The sequence below is a fragment of the Lampetra planeri genome, chromosome 9, assembly GCF_965212315.1.
Source record: "Lampetra planeri chromosome 9, kcLamPlan1.2.h2, whole genome shotgun sequence".
NCBI lineage: Eukaryota > Metazoa > Chordata > Hyperoartia > Petromyzontiformes > Petromyzontidae > Lampetra > Lampetra planeri.
The window spans coordinates 15,572,754-15,593,715 of record NC_136115.1 but is presented as its reverse complement, the minus strand read 5'-3'; the positions used below and the strand labels follow the sequence as shown (position 1 = coordinate 15,593,715).

The following is a 20,962-nucleotide window of genomic DNA, read 5'->3' as shown; positions in this document are numbered from 1 at the left end:
GGAACGCTCTACCAATCTCTCAGCTTTGATGAACTGGCAAACGACCGAAGCGTGCCACAGCCCAACGCCCGGTGAGAAGCCCCCATTGTACGGCGAGCCAGCGCGACCCCGCTCTGCCACCGCGGACGTACGGTGGCGATGCCGGTCTTCTGGTCGTTTCCATCCCCTCCGTCCACCGCCCGCACGATCAGGATGTACTGCGACACCGCCTCGCGGTCCAGCAGCGTGGTGCTCGTGACGTCTCCTGTGGGGACACACGCACGACGGCCCCGGTGGGCGAGCGCGGACCCGCAGTCGTCATGCCGCTTGGGGCACATCGACTCTTCACACGGCAGCAGCGCAGTCAGTCAGCAATAGTGGCAACTGTTTTCCAGTTTCACATATGGCTTAGTAATTTTCTCTAATTAGATTTCATTTTTCCCAGGACACTTTGTGCGGGCTAATTACTGAGGGTGTAACAGCTCATTGAGTCATTGATTAAACTGGATTTATACCACAATGGGAACTTGGTAAGCAGTTTCCGTGTTGCGGGGGCTCATGATGCGTGCAGAGCATGGTGGTTTTAGAAAGTGATTATGTATATTATCTTTGCATATTTAATTGTATATGTAAATTATGGTAATGTTACATTTAGGGTATTAAACAAAATATTTTACAACTGAGACAGAACAAATGAAAAACAATACAAACGAGACAAAAAGCAATTAATTCTCGAGTCAAAACTGTGACCACGAATGTCCATGTGCGTATGTGTGCTGGACTTCTTTTGCACCATACGTTGTCAACCATGCTAATCAGAGGTGTGGGGGAAGGACAACAAACTAAAAACAAAAGCAGTTCTAATGACATTAGTTTTCAATCCAGATGATTTAAAAGTGCATAGCTTCAGTGGCGTCCTAATATCGGAAGGAAGAGCGTTCCAGACGGCCGCAGAAGCAGTGCATCTGAAAATGAGCGATGCAATGACCATCTTTGTTCCATGGTTAACTATAAAGCCACTGCTGCGAGGATGATCAGACTTCGCGTAATGGTTTAAGCTCGTTGACGATTCCAGCAAAGGTATGGCTAGCCTCGAGGTCTTCAGAACCCAGACAGACAAATAGTTCACATTTTAAGCTATAACATCTATGTGAGCATGAGGACCCAACATTATAGAAAAAAATGTAACAGCCAAAACCGAGTGGTAGATTTGTACATGGAAATTGTTCAAGGGTTTCCGTAAAATTTGTTATTCAAAGATAATTTCATAAATAATGCAGCAGCTCAGCAATAAAAAAAACTAAATTTTTGTAAAATTTAAATGAGAAGTCAACCGGACGTTCAACTCTTGATGGGAAATGGGCAGCACCAGCTGGGCCCCGTTCGGTGATGGTGCTGCCATGCCAGAGGATGAGACCGGGAGCTCAGACAGCGCAAGTGTGAGGAGCAGTCACCGAGGACGCGGCGCTGCGAGTCGCCACGGAGTGAACGACACTCATATTAATCATACTTGGAAACAAGTATGATTAATAATATTACATTCAAAAGGTGATATCCAGGTCACAAAGGGTGTGATGTATGTATGTTGAATTTCTTTCACACCGTACCTAGCCAATCATGCTAATCGAAGGTGTGGGGAAAGAGAAACAAACTAAACACAAAAATAAGTTCTAAAGAATTAGTGATTGTGAGCAAAGGCTCAATCCTCCCAGAATGCCTTGCATGTCACGTGGCATTGCCAACCTGCGTATGTAAGAAACACAGCCTTGCTCGAGACCATCAACTCAAAACAGTCAAATCATGGACACGTTATTTTATACAGCAGCAGGACAGTGAGCATCTCTATACGCCGGCTTCAGGAATCCTCATTACAGTGTGGCAGTCGTCACTACCTTGTGATTCAGGGGCATTCATGTGCACAAGCAGTCCCTGATCACTTTGGGCAAGTAATGACTCACCCCTTCCACAATTTGGATCCAGGATTCAATCCAAGCGTCAGCCCCTTCTTCGTCTCACGAGTGCCATCCCGTTGCTCTGACGCATTCACTTCTTAACCTGAAGCCATCCAAGGTGGCTCAGCGGCAAAGCGAAGGGCTCAAAGTTGGAAGGTTGTGAGTTCAAATCCTGTTTGGGTTCGACTCAGCTCATCATTCCTCTGGGGTCGATACAACGAGTATCACAGGAACTCGCTTGGTTTTGAGCCTGAAGCCAACATTTGCATGTAATTTGTATAAACCGTAATTCGTATATCCTTACGTGCTCTATTCGATGCATGCACCATGAGTGTAAGGTTTTACTCTCGTCGCTCAACTGGTGACATGTTTGGATGCGTGCGAACGAGCGACCTCCTACTGACCAGAGCGAGCGTTGATGCGGAACTGTGTGGAGCCCTCCAGAGAGTAGATGAGAGACAGCTGACCGTACTCTGGCGATTGGTCGCCATCTGTGGCATTCACGTACAGCACCGTGGCACCTGCAGGGAAGGACAAAACTCAATGCAGCAATGATGACCTTTGAACAACGAAATGCATAGCATAAATTAATTTAACATTTATTTGAAAAAAAGTTTTAATTTCAACTTCTGATGTTACTAATACAGCAATCCCTTGGCAAAGCAGGCAATGTTTCAAGTGTTCGAATCTTTTAAAAAATAATGTTGTTTCAGAAAAGATTCTCATCTTACCCGCCAAAATATTTTCTGGAATAGCGATGCTGTAGGAATTCCGGTCAAAAATGGGGCTGTTGTCATTTTCATCCTGCGATTGAAACAAATCACAATGAACACGCTAGCATTCTTGGCTGAAATATTATTTGACCATTGTCTTTACCACTGCCAAAAGCAGAAAAAACTTCAAATAATTGATGTTTAAGGTAGTGGCTCTTCTTCAGGCCACAGAGAAAGGACAGGCAGGAAGATTACTGACAAAACATACAATGCAATGTCGTGGTGGATTGTTGTTATTATTATGCTTGTTTACCAATAATTATTACGTCTCACTCCTCTTAAAAAGTGTCAATGTTTCTTATCAAGTGTCAATGTCATTGAATAATATTCCCGTGTACTTTGTCCTTTTCAAAATCCATCACACGTGGCACACAGTCGGCACACTGATGTCGGCATCATGCTTGAGATTGACGCTCATTTACCCAGGAAAGCCTGGCTGAGTCTCAAGGTTATTTCTCATGAGGGTCCTGCCAATTGTTCACATGAGAGGGAAATCCTGCTTTGTGTAATCCACATTGAGTAATGTGCAGGAAACGTTTCAGCACTGTGATGTTTGGGAGGATGGAAGAGAACCTAAAGGAAACCCCAATGCAGAACAGGGGGAGATCATACAAACTCCACTCACCCACTCTGTAGAACAGGGGGAGATCATACAAACTACACTCACTCACTCTGTAGCACGGGGACAGATCATACAAACTCCACTCACTCACTTTGTAGAACAGGGGGAGATCATACAAACTACACTCACTCACTCTGTAGCACGGGGACAGATCATACAAACTCCATTCACTCACTCTGTAGAACAGGGGGAGATCATACAAACTCCACTCACTCACTCTGTAAAATAGGGGGAGATCATACAAACTCCACTCACTTACTCTGTAGAATGGGGGGAGATCATACAAACTCCACTCACTCACTCTGTAGAACAGGGGGAGATCATACAAACTCCACTCACTCACTCTGTAGAACAGGGGGAGATCATACAAACTCCACTCACTCACTCTGTAAAATGGGGGGAGATCATACAAACTCCACTCACTGTCACTCTGTAGAACAGGAAGAGATTATACAAACTCCCCTCACTATGTAGAACAAGGAAGATACCCTAAAAACTCCACTCACTCTCACTGTGTAAAACAGTGAGCGATCATACAAATTCCACTCACTTTGTAGAACAGGGAGGGATCATACAAACTCCCCTCACACTCACTCTGTAGAACAGGGAGTGGTCATACAAACTACACTCACTCGTTCTCACTGTAGAATAGGGAGAGATCATACAAACTCCACTCAGTAAAACAGGGAGAGATCATACAAACTCTACTCACTCACTATCACTCCACAGAACAGTGGTAGATCATACGAACTCCACTCACTCTCACTCTGTAGACCAGGTGTAGAATATAGAAACTCCTTTTTCACTGCGAGCCACGAGTGCTACCGCAATTTTACCCTGCCACCTTGATTGTGTGCAGAAATTAAAATGACAAAGTTTACACGTAATTAATTACTATCTACCAGTCCATCAGACCAATGTTTGCCAGCTACTTTTGTTTAAAAGGCAAATTCTTGAGTCGCCACACCCTGAAATAGATTGTTCACTCAGAGCTATACCTAATTTCACTATTTTGCAGTCACTATGTAAATAGTATTCCATTTGCACACATTATTTAACTAATGTTAATTGATATTGGTATGCACCAAACAATCCTTTAAAATGTAAGTATCAAAACAAATAAACATACTTAAAGCTGCTTTAGTCTGGAGTCAAGTGCTATGGGAGCTGCTGTGGAAATGTCACGTTATTTTATTGGCGCAGGGAGCAGTAACCAGGAGACACAGCCGAAGTCACGGACGGATTCTGTGGTAATGAACCACAGCGCAAGTTGAGGTTGTAGGGCTTCGTATCGATGCAAGAGAGACCGTTCAAAGTGATCAATCATGTTTGGGGAATCAAGGAAGCGTAATGGAGTATGCTTTCTGGGGTCAATCTGTCAGATGCCTCCTTTATGCGGGTGCTGCCCCTGCTTTGCTGCACACTCCAGATATTTTGCTTGCAAGGATTTATGATGCTGTAAATAAAATAAAAATCTTTCCGGATGACATCAGTGATACATTGCCACGATGCCAGCAATATAAAAAAGATGTCTCCCCCCCCAAACATGAAGCCTAACACAGTGCAGAGTGTTGCCCCATGCTAAAAACATCGGAAAAACAACATACTTTAAAAGCAGGGGCATCGACATGCCTATTGCGTGGCATCACATTAACTCATCGTAGCATCTGCCACAATCGAGGGGCACCCTGATGCGTGCTCCGCCATGGTAAGCAATCTCATTTGGAAAGCCGCTTAGAGCAAATCATAAATTCATCCTTCCTGCCTTTTGTTCCTTTTCATGTTTTATGTTTTTTGCTTTTTCCCCATTGCATTCTAAATCGAGCTACAGGCGTCGTCGTGTCATGAGACAAAGTATCCGTTCGGAACTCCTGCAGAATAGTGCGGGAGTTTGGAGGACAGCTGAGGGAAGCAGATGTGACGGAACAACTTCTGAGATGTTTTGTGGGGTTTTTTCTGGGGTGGGGGGTGGGGTGCACTTTCCCGAATCCCCCCCTGCACAGCAATGTGCATTGCGTGGCAGTGAAACTAATGTTTTGTTTTCTCAGACATTCTGTCAAATTAAGTGCAACATTTTTTTTAACATCATGGTTTCTGTGCTGTCATTGGAGACCAGGCTAAGACCATTAACTCACAACTGAGAACCTGCTATAATCTGTGGTGGCTGTCTGGATTTGAACCCAGGAACTCAGTGGCTCTGGCTCAGTATTCAACACCCAGCCCACCTCCTTGTAAATCTAATAATGGAGCAAGTACCACTTTCTGAAATATTACTAATGTTGAAAACATATCTAAAGAACTACACAAACCTATGCGTCTCTGGTTCTTAACCTGTGACCTACAAAGCCGTGGGAGGCAGTGCGCAGAATTTTTGCCGATACTCCGATTTAGATTTCACTTTAATCTTGACAAATATGTTTGTTAACGGCGCAGGGTGCTCCGCAAAGAAATGTTCAGGGCTGACGGTGGTCCATGGGAATCCCGAACGTGGCAGGAACCATTGCTTTACATGCTCAGAACGTTGCCCCGTGTCAGTGTGACAATGTAAATGGATGGGGATATATACCCGGCTTGTACGACTGGGGCAGGTTGCTCAGTGTCAAGGGAGCGCCCGCTAAATAATATAAAATGAACGCAAATTTGATCGCGGTGACATTTAAATCCGCGCGGCAGTTGTTCGCCAGCGTTCCTTCTGGTGACGCTGTTCTTTTCGTTCGATAAGAATGGGTGGTTCACTTTGGGTGCCCGTTGCTACAACAAACACCTTTATTCCCCCACACGGGGGGACGGGGGGAGAGTCTCTGCCACCAGATACCCTGGTGCTTCTTGTAAGGTCACAAAGACAAAGATCCCCCGGTACAGCCTTTAACAAACTGTTGAGGCTAATGCTTTTAACAAGCACCTATTAAAGCCAGCATGTCACACAAGGGGGTGGGTGACCAACACCACGGCTAGCCGTCTGTCTCCCTTACCGCGCCAGGTACTTATTTAAGTCTGAGTCAACCTAGGGGAGGCCCAGAGCCAGTGTAAATATTCGCCACTGTTATTGGTCATGTGCTAACCACTGTAACACCGCTCCCCTACACACACAGACACAAAACACACACACAAAGCACGCAGCACTTGCGCACGTGTGAGTGCATGCACTCGCGCGAACATATGTGCGTGCGTGCGCAGACTGTGAATTACCGACTCGAGGCAGAAACTATTTCACTTTGGAGCAAAAGCAATTACCTGGATGCTTGTATTAAGCAGATTAAGTGTAATGTGTTTTCATGCACATAGGTATATGTGCATTTATCTGTAACAAGTTATCTAATTGCTTAACTAAATAAATGTGCGTATCACATTATTCGTGGATTAACATGGGACTCAATCGTACATCTAAATTAGGCACATAAACCCACCGAGTGGCATGGCTCATCATCTTTTTTGTACACCTGTTGCGCGTGTGTATGAAGAGTGCAAAATGCAGATGTTGCATTCATCTCCGTTACAACGGGGCTCGGTGGCGTTGGGAAATGCACCAAAGCAGCAACTTCCTGCACCTGTTTCGGATGACGATCTCTGGAGCGTTTTTTTGTTTTCCATTGTGATGAGAGCACTGGAAAGCGTGAACTAAATATCACCACCACCTTCTTCACACTATACTCTGCAGCAACAGCCCCATCGCTGATAAAGGAAGACGTAATTGGTTCTGGCACCATCAGACTATCATCGCAAGGTAGACTTAATGCGAATGAATACACGGCAAATAATTAGTTCAAAGTCTATCGAGGTGGCTCTGGCTGATTGAAGAGGACCCCTGCAAAGCCTGACCCACGACCCACGACGTGACAGAGTTCCTCTCTGCCCCGAGTGTACGTCTCTCCACTCGAGCCCTTTCATATCCTCCTCATTTCCCTTGCATCTGCTAACTCTACAGCAATGGAATGACGAGTGTAGAAAATAAGAAAACACATAAAATGTACAAGGAAGGAGCGGTTTAACACGGAGGCAACCAATATTATCCCTAATTCTCCACACAGAGGTGTTTTGGGTGAAATCGCGTAAATATGTGTTGTTAGACTCGCCACCACCCAACACAGCCAATGTGTAATGTTTGTCGCGTGTGCTGAACTAGTAACGAATTGGCATGTTTTGTAAACGTGAAAAACCTTACTAATTGGCTGTGTCGGGTGATGGTGGGTGTAACGACACATTTATATTTACGCGATATAACAGAAAAAAGACCTCTATTATGGAGGGAAGGAGCAGTTTCCCATGGATTGATTTTACTGCCGATTATTCTGTTTGTGCTAAGCGGCCTCACGGGTCTGTAATCCTTCAACAAGATCATAATGCAGGAATCATATGAACATTTTGATACTTAATTAATATTTGAATGTTTCGTGAATAAATAAACTATTTGTTTAACCATAGGTGTGTTTATTTCTGGAATGTGCTAAGTCAATAAAAAATAACAAAGATAACTCAATAATTGACAATTTAGCAGCGACCCAACCATACAAACAAGCTGGGTTTCCTGTTTTGTTGCCTGAAAAAAGGGAGAAACCTATTTTCATATTTTGATACTGGAAAAGGATGTCCCATGATATAGCTGCTCACCACAAGCTCTCATTACTCTGAAAGTGCATTGTCTTTGTGTTGTACGGCCCTGACAACATTCCGGGTCGTGTCCTGAGAGACTGTGCGGAGGAGCTCACAGATGTCTTCACCGACATCTTTAACACCTCGCTGAGACAGGCTGTTGTACCTACGTGCTTCAAAGCTACCACCATCATCCCGGTCCCGAAGAAGTCATCACCCTCCTGCAACAATGACTACCGCCCGGTCGCACTCACTCCAATCCTTATGAAGTGCTTCGAGCGGCTAGTCCTACAACACATCAAGTCTGTCCTTCCCCCCGCCCTGGACCCTTTCCAGTTTGCGTATCGGTTTAACCGCTCGACCGATGACGCCATCTCCGCTACCCTCCACTCAGCTCTCACCCATCTGGAGACTAAAGACTCCTACGTCAGAATGCTGTTCATCGACTTTAGCTCAGCATTCAACACAATCATCCCCCAGCAGCTCATCCACAAACTAGACCACCTGGGGCTCAACACCTCCCTGTGCAACTGGCTGTTGGACTTCCTGACAGGGAGACCACAGGCAGTTCGAGTTGGCAGCAACACCTCCGGCACCATCACACTGAACACAGGGGTCCCCCAAGGATGTGTGCTGAGCCCCCTCCTCTTCACTTTGCTGACCCACGACTGCACACCATCATTCAGCTCCAAACTCTTCATTAAGTTTGCGGATGACACAACTGTGGTGGGTGCCATCAAAAACGGGGATGAGACAAACTACAGGAGTGAGGTGAGCAGGCTGGCCACGTGGTGCAAGGACAACAATCTCCACTTGAATGCTGAGAAGACGAAGGAGATTGTTGTGGACTTCAGGAGAGTGCACACCCAGCATACTCCGCTAACCATCAACGGTGCTGCAGTGGAGAGGGTGAGATGCACCAAGTTCCTGGGTGTGCACATCTCTGAAGACCTGTCGTGGAGTCACAACACTGCATCACTGGCCAAAAAAGCCCAACAGCGCCTGTACTTTCTCCGCAAACTGAGAAGAGCAGGAGCCCCGCCCCCCATCATGCACACCTTCTACAGAGGCACCGTTGAGAGCATCTTGACGAGCTGCATCACCGTGTGGTACGCACCTGCACCGTGTCCTGCCGCAAGACTCTGCAGCGCATAGTGAGAGCAGCTGAGAGGATCATTGGTGTCTCTCTCCCCCCTCTTCTGGACATTTATAACACCCGCATCACCAGCAAAGAATCAAGATTGCAGGTGATCCTACCCACCCATCTCACAGCCTCTTCAGCCTGCTGCCGTCAGGGAGGAGATTGCGGAGTCTTCGGGCCAAGACCAGCAGGCTCAAAGACAGTTTCTTTCACCAGGCTGTCAGGAGACTCAACTCCCTCCCTGCTCTACCATCACTCCCCCCCTCTGCCCACCCTCCCCCCTTTGCCCCCTGACCCCAACCCCCACACACACATTCACTCGTACATCCTGATCTCTGGACTGCACATTGCACTACATCGCACTACCACACCGGTTTAAATATCTTATTTCTTTAAATATTTTATTTAAATAATATTTTACATTTTATAATTCTTGACTGTTGTTTATTTTAAGTCTATTACATTTTTGATTATGTATCTTGTGTTGATCGCCGATTGTTTATTGTTTATTTATGTCTGTTAATTGTGATTCATTTTTTAATTGCTTGGTTGCACCGTGGGACCAAGAGAGAGGACTGTAATTTCATCTGTGTTGTATGTCATGCATGTAACACACTTGACAATAAAGTGACTTTTGACTTGACTTTTTTTTTTACTTTTTTTGGCATCCTCTGGTCTAACGCCGTTTGAGACTAGGCTCGAAAGAAAGCTGTCTCTGGTGTGGACCAATTCGTTTCAAAGACAATGGTTATATTATCAGAGTACGTTTTTTTTGCATTCTGACCACAAGTATTTTGGTTAATGCACATGTGATTCCTTGTAAAAGGTTTCAGTTTGGTGTTTTAATATCTTAACACCTGTTTTGTTGCCAAAAAAGGGGAAAACATATTCTCAAGCTGGGTTAAAACAAGGTCCTTAGCAGTAAAAACTTACCCTCAATTACATTCTTGAAAGGACAAAATGAATATCAATTCTCATTATGCATGGCTTCTGGAGACTATAAAAATTAACTTACCTTAAAACTAATAGTTTAACTCAAACCGTGTGTGTTGTTTTTATTCATCTATCAATATATATTCATTCCTAATCTACAAATGTAATTTTTCATAATTACAACATTTTTGTCTCCCATTACTTACACTTGGAGGATGCCATTGCCCAGCGGTGTTTGCCATGGGCCAGGGTTAGAGAAGCCCCTTAATGAGGATTTCTCTACCTCGAAGAATCGTAACGTTATCAGTTTCTCATAACGGTTCAGAATGATGTCATAGGAAACCAACTGTGGTGTGATTCGTTTTGTACTGAGGAGGCACAATGGGTGGGGGGATGAGTTATGGATCCCAAGGTGGGACCCATAACTCAGAATTTCCAAACTTTTAAGACTGCATGTCAGATCCATAATATTATATCGAGGTGGTTTTTGTAAATGATGTAATATCTCTCACAAACCAAGTCTTTAATACAAAATGCATATACATTATTTCAACCGTTGATAAATATTGCACACCTGAATTTTTTTATGAAATACAAACCAGAAGAGGAGTCAAGCAAGGTGATGCGTGTTTGGCAATACTATTCACAGCAGCTTGAGATTTCCTTTTGTGACATTGGAGAAATTGAGGCGTGAACATAAATAGAGAAATTATCATATTTGCCGATGCACAGTCATGAAAATAACGACCAGAGATTAATAACAGGAAACGATTGAATAACTTAACAATGAAGGCTGCCAAATTAGACTCAAGATCATTACAGTGTAAGCAAAATAAGTCACGCACCACAAGTTTTTCTCAACAAGAGAATTGTTTTTGTAGAGACACAACTGGACAATGCAAAAGCATGCGTATGCTTAGTGGAATTTAGAAGGTGGGCCAGGATCAAAATGTTGAAATAAAGAGATGAGAGAGAGAGAAAGTTTTAAATCGGTGCACATTCCGTGCTATGACTGATGACAAAAAAGAGGGGGGAAATCCTTGTAAGGCCCCGATGTGTTATTGACGATGGTGTTGAGTGTGTTGTTATTTGTGATTGCGCACCACTAGCGATGCAGCATCATCAATATTACTCTCCTTTGACATTTGGTAAAGAAACGTTTGTAGTGGCATAGTGCTGGCTGCTGGCGAAAAAGGGGATCTGCGGTGTACGGCGGTACTGACGTCAGCAGGCCATGATAGACATGAGAGGGGGACATCTCGGGGAAAGGTCACAGAAGGGGCCCATCGTGAAGCCTCGGGAACCTGCTAGTAGGTTCCAGAAAGGGGGCGTGGCTGGGGCGGAGCGAGGCCACGCTGAGAGTATAAAAGGGCCCCCTGTGGAGGACCTCGGGGCTGTTGCTGGAAGTGGGATCCCCATCATGCTGCTCAAGTCTATCGTAGTCACCATCTCGTCATCGCCAACATTCTTCTCGTCGTCGTCTCTGTCTTCACCATCCCGGGACGCCGCTAGTCAGACAGCCTATCAACTGTTCTAACTAAGCAGTGCCGCCGACAATAGACGGTCTTAATAATAATAGTGTGCACCCACGTAGGGTGGGTGTGTTATCCCGACGGTGCTCGCTAAATAAAGAAGTGCCTCCAAGTCTTACTGTTTCCGAGTTAGTCACTACACATGGACAAGAACACAGAAAAAGGGACCAAGAGCTGAAAAGTGTGCATAGAAGCGTGAAGAGATGCACGTTTGGAATCATACTGAGACACAGAGGACCGCATGGATTAGGATACAAAGACAACTTTGAGACATCACAATGCCGGAAAGGAAATTCAGCAAGCTAGGCTGGACTCATCGTGAGAAGGGATGGTGGTGGGTGGATGAAACTGAGCACAGAATGGCAGCCAAAAGAGGGATTCACTCGCGTGGGACCAAGATGGAGCAGCGAGATTAGCTCACGTGTGCAGGAGTGAGATTAAGTGTTGCATTGCAAGACCGCAAGAGATGGCGACAGCTTAGGGAAACCCCTCTCCTCGACGGTAGATGCAACACGGCTAAAGCATTTTTGTGAAGATCTTGTGCACCGGTTACTGTAATGCGCGTTTAAAAAATTTGATGGGCAGATCATTTAAAGTTCAGATGATTCAATTCCCTCTCAGCTGGGCACGGGGACACCTCGGGGGTGCTGCTCGACACGCGGTAGCATCATCTTAGTCATGCATATTTTATCACTGTGTTAGAGCTCTTCTGAAATGAAATTATAGACCGGGGTTAACAGATACCTCGCGAACATTCGTGTGATAAATTGCCAGCTATCTGTTCCACTCAATGGCGCTGCAAAAGCTGTCACAACGGTTGAATCGTTTTCAAAATGCCCTAGCTACACTATCAGATGTTACATGCAAATGCAGTACACTCCCACAATGTGACCGCAAATCGTTCTTCACTGATTATTATGCGTCTGTTACACATACACTGGTATACATCCAAGGCCAGTCAAGTAAAGCAGAGCTGGCAGTATACTCAACATTGTGAATGATTGGGGGTGCGGGGGGTAGCGCTAGTGGCACCGAATCATGATAATGTGCCATCTGGATGATGGGACCATAATGGGCTGGAATATCTTATCGTAGCCAAGGTGCATGCACAGGCGATGGATACTTTGAAAGGAACAGCGTTTTTTTTTTTAAATATATAGCAACACTACAGTGCTGCCAATTTCAAGGTGCATTTCTTGTAAGTGAAATATCGGGCCCCATTTAAATGTCAACTCCGATTAACACGGTTGGCTACATACGGTGCCGAAAGTTCAACTTACATACATATGTCACACGCCACCAAAATGTCATACAGCCCCTTCCTCAATCAACTGCTAGATGAAGGCCTCCCCACACTGTCTCCCCACACTGTCTCATCAGTCATGGTGGTTGTTTGACCAAACTTTCACCATGCTTGTTTGTGAAGTGGGGGACCCTGAATCGGTACAAATATCACTCGCCACTCACATGAGCTGTGGCTAGGACTTGAGCTCGAGTCGCCCCGTTCACATCGCAGTGTGGGAACCGTTAGAGTCACCGCTCCACCTCAAATTACATATGGAGGCCTAAGATGCGTAAACGTCCCACGCCATGGCCACCGTAGCAAATGTTTTAAACCTATAAAGTATACTTGCAACACAACCAATCATCATCATGATGATGATTGCTTGTGTTGCAAGTGTTGCAATCGAAACGTCGTGATTTAATTTATTTTATACCTACGTGACTTTCCCGAAAGAACCAAAGAGTATGGATCCCTGCAGTCACGAAAACTTCAAACCTATAAAGTATGACATTTTACATTGATTCAAATTGATTTCTCCCCTTTACAGCCCTGAGCCAGTGATATAAAAGTTAATATTTATATGGCAGGGGTAAGTCTATCTATAGGACAACTACTGTTATCGACCCCTGAAGAAACGATGGGCGGAATGAATCCCCAACGAGGATGTGAACTCGTAACCTTCCAATTGTGAGCTGCTCTACCGCTGAGCTGCCTGGTGACATTACGATGTCTGTACATTATATATATATGCGCAGTTTTCGTGCATATCAATGCCTTCTGGATTCTTCTAATCAATATTCCAAACATCTGGCTGAAGTGTGGCACACAGGCCACGTATTTCATAAATGAGCATGTGATTAACGTATTATTTTCAGTTTTGTGAATTCGCTTTCCAGAGAAGCAATTAGATGATTAACTACGGCTGAACCGCACTGCTGATTTGCATAATAATTTGCATTTAATCTGCACATTTCATTGGCGACAAAAAAAACCGACTTCCTTGTTTGGTTCGTGTTTCACACACTCACCATTTCCCAAAATTCTGATCACATCGCCACCCGCTTAGCAACTTCCTCTCCTCTTCCAAAAGTTTTTTGGGAAGCAGGGAAATGTCCAATTTGTATGACAACTGTGCGCGTGTGTTCGCAAAAAACATACGTAAATAAAAGCAGACGAGCGCCTGGTTCACCACCAAAATATAACATTTAGGTTCATCAGCTCATCAGCCTTTTGGATCGATTGTTTCCAAGCAGCGTTTGTTTACGTAGGCAAAGTGCCCGAGCGGTTTTGACTTTCCGAGTCTCGGCAGCGTTTGGTAGCAGAAGACGTACAGCTGATTGAACAAATGCTGCTGGGTTGTCTGATTTTACGTCGTGGATCCTGTTTGATGGAGCAAAGCAAATACATTACGAAACATATACAAACGATACGCCGCTGTGTATGTGACAGGAGAAGCACGTCTGTGTTTGTAAATGCAAAGAATGACTTTGTGCTTGAATTGAGAACTGTGTATTCGCGACAGAAATGTCATTCAATTATAATGTACAAAATAATGGAGAGAAATATTCCACAAGCATAAGCAAACGTAAACAATATCTGCTACTGATACTTGTGCAGCAGTCACGTGGTTTCCTCACATGTAATTGATCTGGACCTAAAGTACAAATAAACCTTATGGCGGTGCCCCTGGGTCACTATAGTACCCCGGCTCTCGGCATAACGTCCGTGATGCAGTCATTCTTAGTCTGTTGATGGTTGGCGATGCGGCAATCTTCCGATAACGGATTTTCTTATGGTAATGTTTGGTGTCTCGACATCGCGGAGTAGCACCGATTTCGGATTGATGGGTACCCCAGTCACGGAGTTAAGTACACCCCTGGAAAAAATCGTGTCCCAGAAATAAGATATTTAATTGCCTCGGCCATTTTGTATTATTTGGCACCCCGGGGTACCGCCATAAGGATCAGGTGTATGTATGTTGAACTTATTTCGCACTGAACGTAGCCAACTATACTAATCGGAGGTGCGGGGGAATTACATCAAACTAAACACAAAAACAGCTCTAAAGGAATGACTTTTCAATCTAGATTATTTAAAAGTGCATATCTCCAGTGGCTTCCTATTAATTATATTATCGGAAGGAAGAGCGCTCCAGACGGCCGAAGAAGCGCATCTGAAAGCACGATGCGGTGACTGTCTTTTTTCGATGGCTAGCCAGAAGCCGTCACTGCGAGGATGACCGGAGTATTAACAGACGGGGGTCCAAGTGGAATTGTATCTAGGTGTGTGTGACTGTGTCGTCCACGATTTTAAGGCTGAGTTAATAGGAAGAAACCTTTACAGTTATGGTCAGGCATGCCGTAAATATCACAACAGGCATGCTGCTACTATGTAATTCCCAAATGGCTCAGTGGCAGAGTGAGTGGTTCATAATCGGAAGGTTTTGAGTTCAAATCCTAGATGAGGGGATGGAATGAGCCCATCATTCCTCCCGGGTCAATAAAATAAATACCAGTTTATGGAGCAGTCAAAAGCAGTAAGATTATTGTTACTTTTTTCTGCTATAAATTTCCACATGATAAGCCACTTTGTTGAGCCATCATTTGTGGCCAGGTCGAGTCTGAAAAATAAGCTAATAGCTCCGTGGGCTTTATCTGGTAAGAAAAAACATTGTTTAGTTATCTTTGTATGTTTTTAAAGTGATTTGTTTACCTTTCCTACACTATGCACTCCTATCGTGTGTTTGCATTGTTTGTTGTTGGAACGTCTTGACCCCGTGCCCCGACAGGATATCTGATAAAGAGCTCATCGGATTCTTCCAGTATGAATAAATATATATTCTGATTCTGAGTTGTCGTCTGGCGAGGTTCGCCTCCACCATAGGAAAGTGGAAAATCAGCTGCAAATACTCATTTAAGCAATACATCACTTCCTTGTGAAAGTTCTATTGCTGTGTGTTGGACTATAACTTTCGGAGAGCCTTTATTTATCTAATTTAACGCAGCGGCAAATTCTTGTCAAAAAGCCAAGGACACGCAGCTCATTTACACGTACAGCCCTTTCACAGTCCACTGCTGCATGATGGCCTCTCCGTGCCATAGGGTTCGTGGGGGTTATTTGACCATACATTAATACAGCAGCGTGAAACATGAGACAACTGTATGCCGGTTTCATCCTTGTTAATAATCATCAGTACAATGTAGCAGCCAAGCCATTCCTGGTGACTGTGGGGAAGACAGTCTGGCACTGCCTTAGGACGACAATAAACCAACTCGAACATTTTCTTTTGTAACTGACTGAAACTCATCAGACCGGAGATGTGTAGGATGGAAATAGCTAAGATTAATAACAATGCAGGCAAGAGGTGATTTAGAGGCGGAAAAACGTACGAAGACTTCCACGATGGCAGTGACGGTGCTGTTGAGGGGTGGCGATCCGCCGTCAAGTGCCATGATGGTCAGGCTGATGGTGCCCCCAGGGATCTTCTCATAGTCCAGGGCACGCGCCAGCGTCACGACTGCGGACGCCACGTGGGAGGAGGGGAGAGGACATGCGTGGAGGCATGTGCGCAATCACATGCTGGAACATCAGGCTTCGTGAGCTGAACGGTTGAAATTGTGTGTCGTTCAATTAGCCGCACTCCACTGATGAGTCTCATGAGAGTTAAAACTGGTCCAGTTTGTCAACTGCTAAAGATAACAACACGCAAACGTGTGCTGCTGCTGCTCATAAACAGCAGGAAGACACGACTTCCATAATTCCTTGCATGCGTGTCATATGACCACCACATTGGATGTACAACGCTCTCAGCCTTGCCTAGACCACCAGCCTAAAAGACTGCCGAATGCGTGGCAATGTTATTGTTCAGTCCGCCAACCCAAAATAGTGTTTGTTTTGCCGTCCCAACAGGCAGCAGGAAACAACTGCTGCTGGAAACCAGAAAGCCCAAAGGCTCATGGACGAAAATGTTCATTTATCTTATTTTTTTTTTACAAGGTGACACAGACATCTCTCTGTTTACTTGTCAGAGTTGTTAGAGTTGTGACAAGGCAGTCCAACAGTCATGTTGTATTAATCATAAGCAAAATTACAAATTATAGTTATACGTGTATACCCAGGAATGCCCTTCTGAGTCTCAAGAATCTTCATTCGGATGTTTTTTAACGGTCGGGGGCAAAGCTTGCTGTGTGTTTCATAATTAAGTAATTTGCGAGTAGAGTGATATAAAAAAATTGGCAAAAGAAGACAATTTAGACATTTGCCACGAAAAAGTATTTCATTGGCACGAACCCTGAGCTGCAGCTGCAGCCCAGCTCATTTCCCTGAGCCATAGGTTTAAACTATTTAACTTATTTTTTTATTTTAGCGGGTAAGGCCCACTGAGCTATATAGCTCTTTTTCAGAAGTGACCTGGCCAAAATTATAGCTCAATGAAGTGGCTTACCATATGGAAATGTATTGCAGCCAAATACTTTACACCGCATGCTGTTTCTAAATGTGAAGGGAAAAACTGAAGGACCCAGAGAAAAATCCAAGCGACTATGGTGAGAGAGACATGCTAATTTCAAATATACAGACATCAGGGTCAGGGTCGAGCCCACGACCTCCCGCATACCAGGCGAGGTAGTTAACATCTCGCCACCGTGGCACCCCTAGGCAACGGTGTGCACGCTGCCATACGCATAGCAATTCATGCGGCTTTGTTGCACGGAAAGGCTCTGGCCTGAGATCGGGGTTGCTCTGATAAAAGACCGGGTTAGATTTTAAAGCTCAATTATTACACCAAAAACGGTCGTGTGATGTGCCAGCGTTGGCTCCGGAGGCTTTGCTCCTGCGCCAGGTTGCCACTCGGAGTTAATTGGGGATCCTGCACGCACCGAGGTGGGTTTTGTGTTCTCAGCCCAGTGACCAATGATTATATCTATAAGAATTGATGTTTTTACTTAATTTTGCCTTAACCGGTTGTGAGAGCATTAAATTGAAAATGTGCCCAATGGAGTGCAAAATTTTTTTTCCCCACAAAGACTGCCGATTATACGGGAATATTTTAGACACTTGATGGAGAGCCCAATAAGGGAGACTAATCACCTGATTTCAAACTTTCTCTCTGCGATGTGAATTTGTTCTTGTGGTTTCCGGAGCATGAGGGGCATTTTCATTGCCGGAAAGATCTTTGATCCGTAGCAGGTGAATGTTATATCCCGTTTTGCAGGTAATTGGGAAAAATAATGCAAGAGAAAAAAAGGAAATGATTCTAATAGCATAAATGGCCCTTGAGACATTGAAGATAGATTGTCAGGCAGATTCGTGTGTTGGCACGTGCAGACACAAGTACACAAACGCGTGCATGCGACAAGCTTGTTAACATTCACATCCTGCACCGACTGCCACCGTTTCATTTAATTTTGAACCTTTGCACTCCTGTCATCTGTCAACGTCTCGCCAAATACGTCAAAAACCCACGGCGCACGCTCAGATTTCGGAGTTCATGCACACTCGCAAGTGCAGTGTCACCTCACTTGGCCTTTGCTCTCATACTAGCAGATGCGTTGTTTAAGATATTGTCTTTACATTAACTATGAAAGCTGAAATGAGAATTACAAAAAGGCTTGTTGCTTCGCCCTGAAATATGAACTGCCGTTAAATGTGTTGTCATAATTTCATACGTTGTTTAATTAAATACTTTTTAAATTATTGTTTTCTTCCCAGAGATAATGTGTGCATTATACTTTTAGGTATTTTGAGAAAACGATCACAAATCCTAGGGCTGGTCATCATTTTGTAATTACTTTAATGTTATTCATAATTTAATTGTGGGTTAGGCTGTGTAACCATCCGACCAAATTTGTGGCATGAAGACCCTCCACCACCCGACGCAGCCAAACAGATTATGTTTGTCACGTCCAGAAGTGTTTAACACAACAATTGTTGTTATTTCAGCTCGCCAGTAAGCTGAAGACCAATTCTGACAGCCAAATTTCGTAATTGTAGAGTCTTAAAACACAAACATGGCCACATAGTTGTGTAAACTAACGATAATTTACAAATCATAATATTGGCTGCGAAAGCCTACGCGTTAACCAAAATGTGAGTTTAATGTGTGCGGAGCCGCTGACGTTCACTCCGCGACCGTCTCTCTGCCATTGCCATTACAAGCGAGAGCACTCACCCCCGTAGCCGCCGGACACGGTGATGCTGAAGTAGGAGGAGTAGGCCGAGGTGGACAGGATGCTGTACGTGATCTGGTTGTTTGGTGGGGAGTCCTCGTCCGTCGCCTGGCGCGTCGCACCAGCCACAGGATTAGGAACGGTGCTGCGAGGATGCATCGCTATGGAGAATCGTCAAGCCATCCGTCCCTCCATCGCAATGCACACACAATCACTTGACTGCCCACGTGCTTCACTGTAAGATGTACGTATTTTTTTGTAGTAAGCATTTGCATTTAATATTTTAAAAATGTTTTTTCCAAGGAACAGAACGCATCGAAAAGGACGCGAATTGAGAAGGATTGATGACATCAGTCCAGGTGCAGCGGTTGGTGAATCATAACATCGCAGCGTCATGAGAGATGGGAACACTGCCGGAGCCAGTGGGGGGGGGGGGGCGGTATCGTGGCACGTACCCCCCCAATGATCCGATCAAAATCCCTCCTTTCGATCGGATCATTGGGGTTTATTAGTAATAAATCAGCATTTTGCGACCCCCACTGCCACTGTGTAGCATTATTATGTGCCTGGCACTCTATGAGATGATAGGACACTAGCCTGAGTCCATAATTGGCAAAAAGTAACGGCGCAGTTATAAGTGACTCACAGAATTGTGCGCAATTGCGAACACAGTACACGACTTCCCCGAAGGCATTCACCTTCAGCGAGCACGATGCCGGTCACACACGGTTCGAATTCGACCCTCGATCGAATAATTCGACCCTCGATCGAATAAAAAGCAAGGGACAAGTCCTTACTTGCTAACAACTCCTATAATTTTTCATTGCTGGAGGGGTTTCCCCCCCTACCTGAAAATCCTGGCTCTGCCATTGGATGGGAATAGCTTTGGGAGGCATTCATCCAGTTATGGATTGTTCATGGATGATGATGATGAAAATACTCGTATTATTTTTTTTGCCCTACATTATTCGCACTGATATCAACGTCACAAGATGCTGAACCCAATCAAAAATGTTGCAGAGAAGTGCAACCCATATGTTAGAGAGAAAGAAAAAAAACGCACATTGACCCATCGACCTCCTGTAAATAAATAGGATGAGCTTGAGGATAGAGAGGGCCAGAGGGAGAGACCTGAAAGGGCTGGCAAGTTCTCTGTGTGTGGAGATGCGGGTTTATGGAAGGGCATATGAAGAGGTGGATTGGGAAGAGGTTGCGAACAGCGGGGTGAAGACACCTGGAGAGGTGGGGTTGGATGCACGCGGATGAATCCTGTGACGGGAGTCATGACTGGAGTTACTCACGTCACAAAGCAGTAAAACGTCACTGTTTACGCCCATCCACGCCCTGTCTGCTCCAGTAACCAAGGCTCTCTGTAGAAGCTCCGAGTCAACCTCCACTCAGCATGTGGTCCCTCATTCTCTTCTAATGCCCCCATGGTCTGGGACTCGCTTCCCCAGGCCGCCCGTGCTGCTGCTGCTGTCGACTCCCTCTCTGTACTATGGGAACCTCATTTGCCAGTAAAAATATAATTGGTTTTTTACCCTTCTATCTGGCAACAAAACTGACACCTTTTTACAAGGAGTCATGTTTGTATAGACCGCAATACCTGCAGTCATAATACAAACAAAAGAACATAACTCTGATAATGTGCACTGTCCTTGAAGTTGATTGGTCCACACCCGAGACAGCTTTCCTTAGAGCCTAGTCTCACATGGGTTGGACCAGATGACGCCAAAAGGCGCCTTTTGGCGTCATCTGGTCCAAAAGGCGCCTTTTGGCGTCATCTGGTCCAACCCATGTGAGACTAGGCTCTAAGGAAAGCTGTCTCGGGTGTGGACCAATCAACTTCAAGGACAGTGCACATTATCAGAGTTATGTTCTTTTGTTTGTATTATGACTGCAGGTATTGCGGTCTATACAAACATGACTCCTTGTAAAAAGGTGTCAGTTTTGTTGCCAGATAGAAGGGTAAAAAACCAATTATCCCT

General features: G+C 44.8%; 1 protein-coding gene across 1 annotated transcript in view; it reads right to left on the bottom strand.

Moving 5' to 3' along the window:
- The window catches only part of CDH23 (cadherin related 23), a 264,190-nt gene that overhangs the window by 150,213 nt on the left and 93,015 nt on the right, over positions 1–20,962 (bottom strand). Inside the window, exons 17-21 of the mRNA XM_078597759.1 lie at positions 18,977–19,082; positions 16,197–16,324; positions 2,663–2,735; positions 2,336–2,452; positions 132–244 (exon numbers count right to left, since the gene is read on the bottom strand). Of these exons, the coding sequence (XP_078453885.1) occupies positions 132–244; positions 2,336–2,452; positions 2,663–2,735; positions 16,197–16,324; positions 18,977–19,082 (537 nt within the window). The remainder of the gene's footprint in view (positions 1–131; positions 245–2,335; positions 2,453–2,662; positions 2,736–16,196; positions 16,325–18,976; positions 19,083–20,962) is intronic.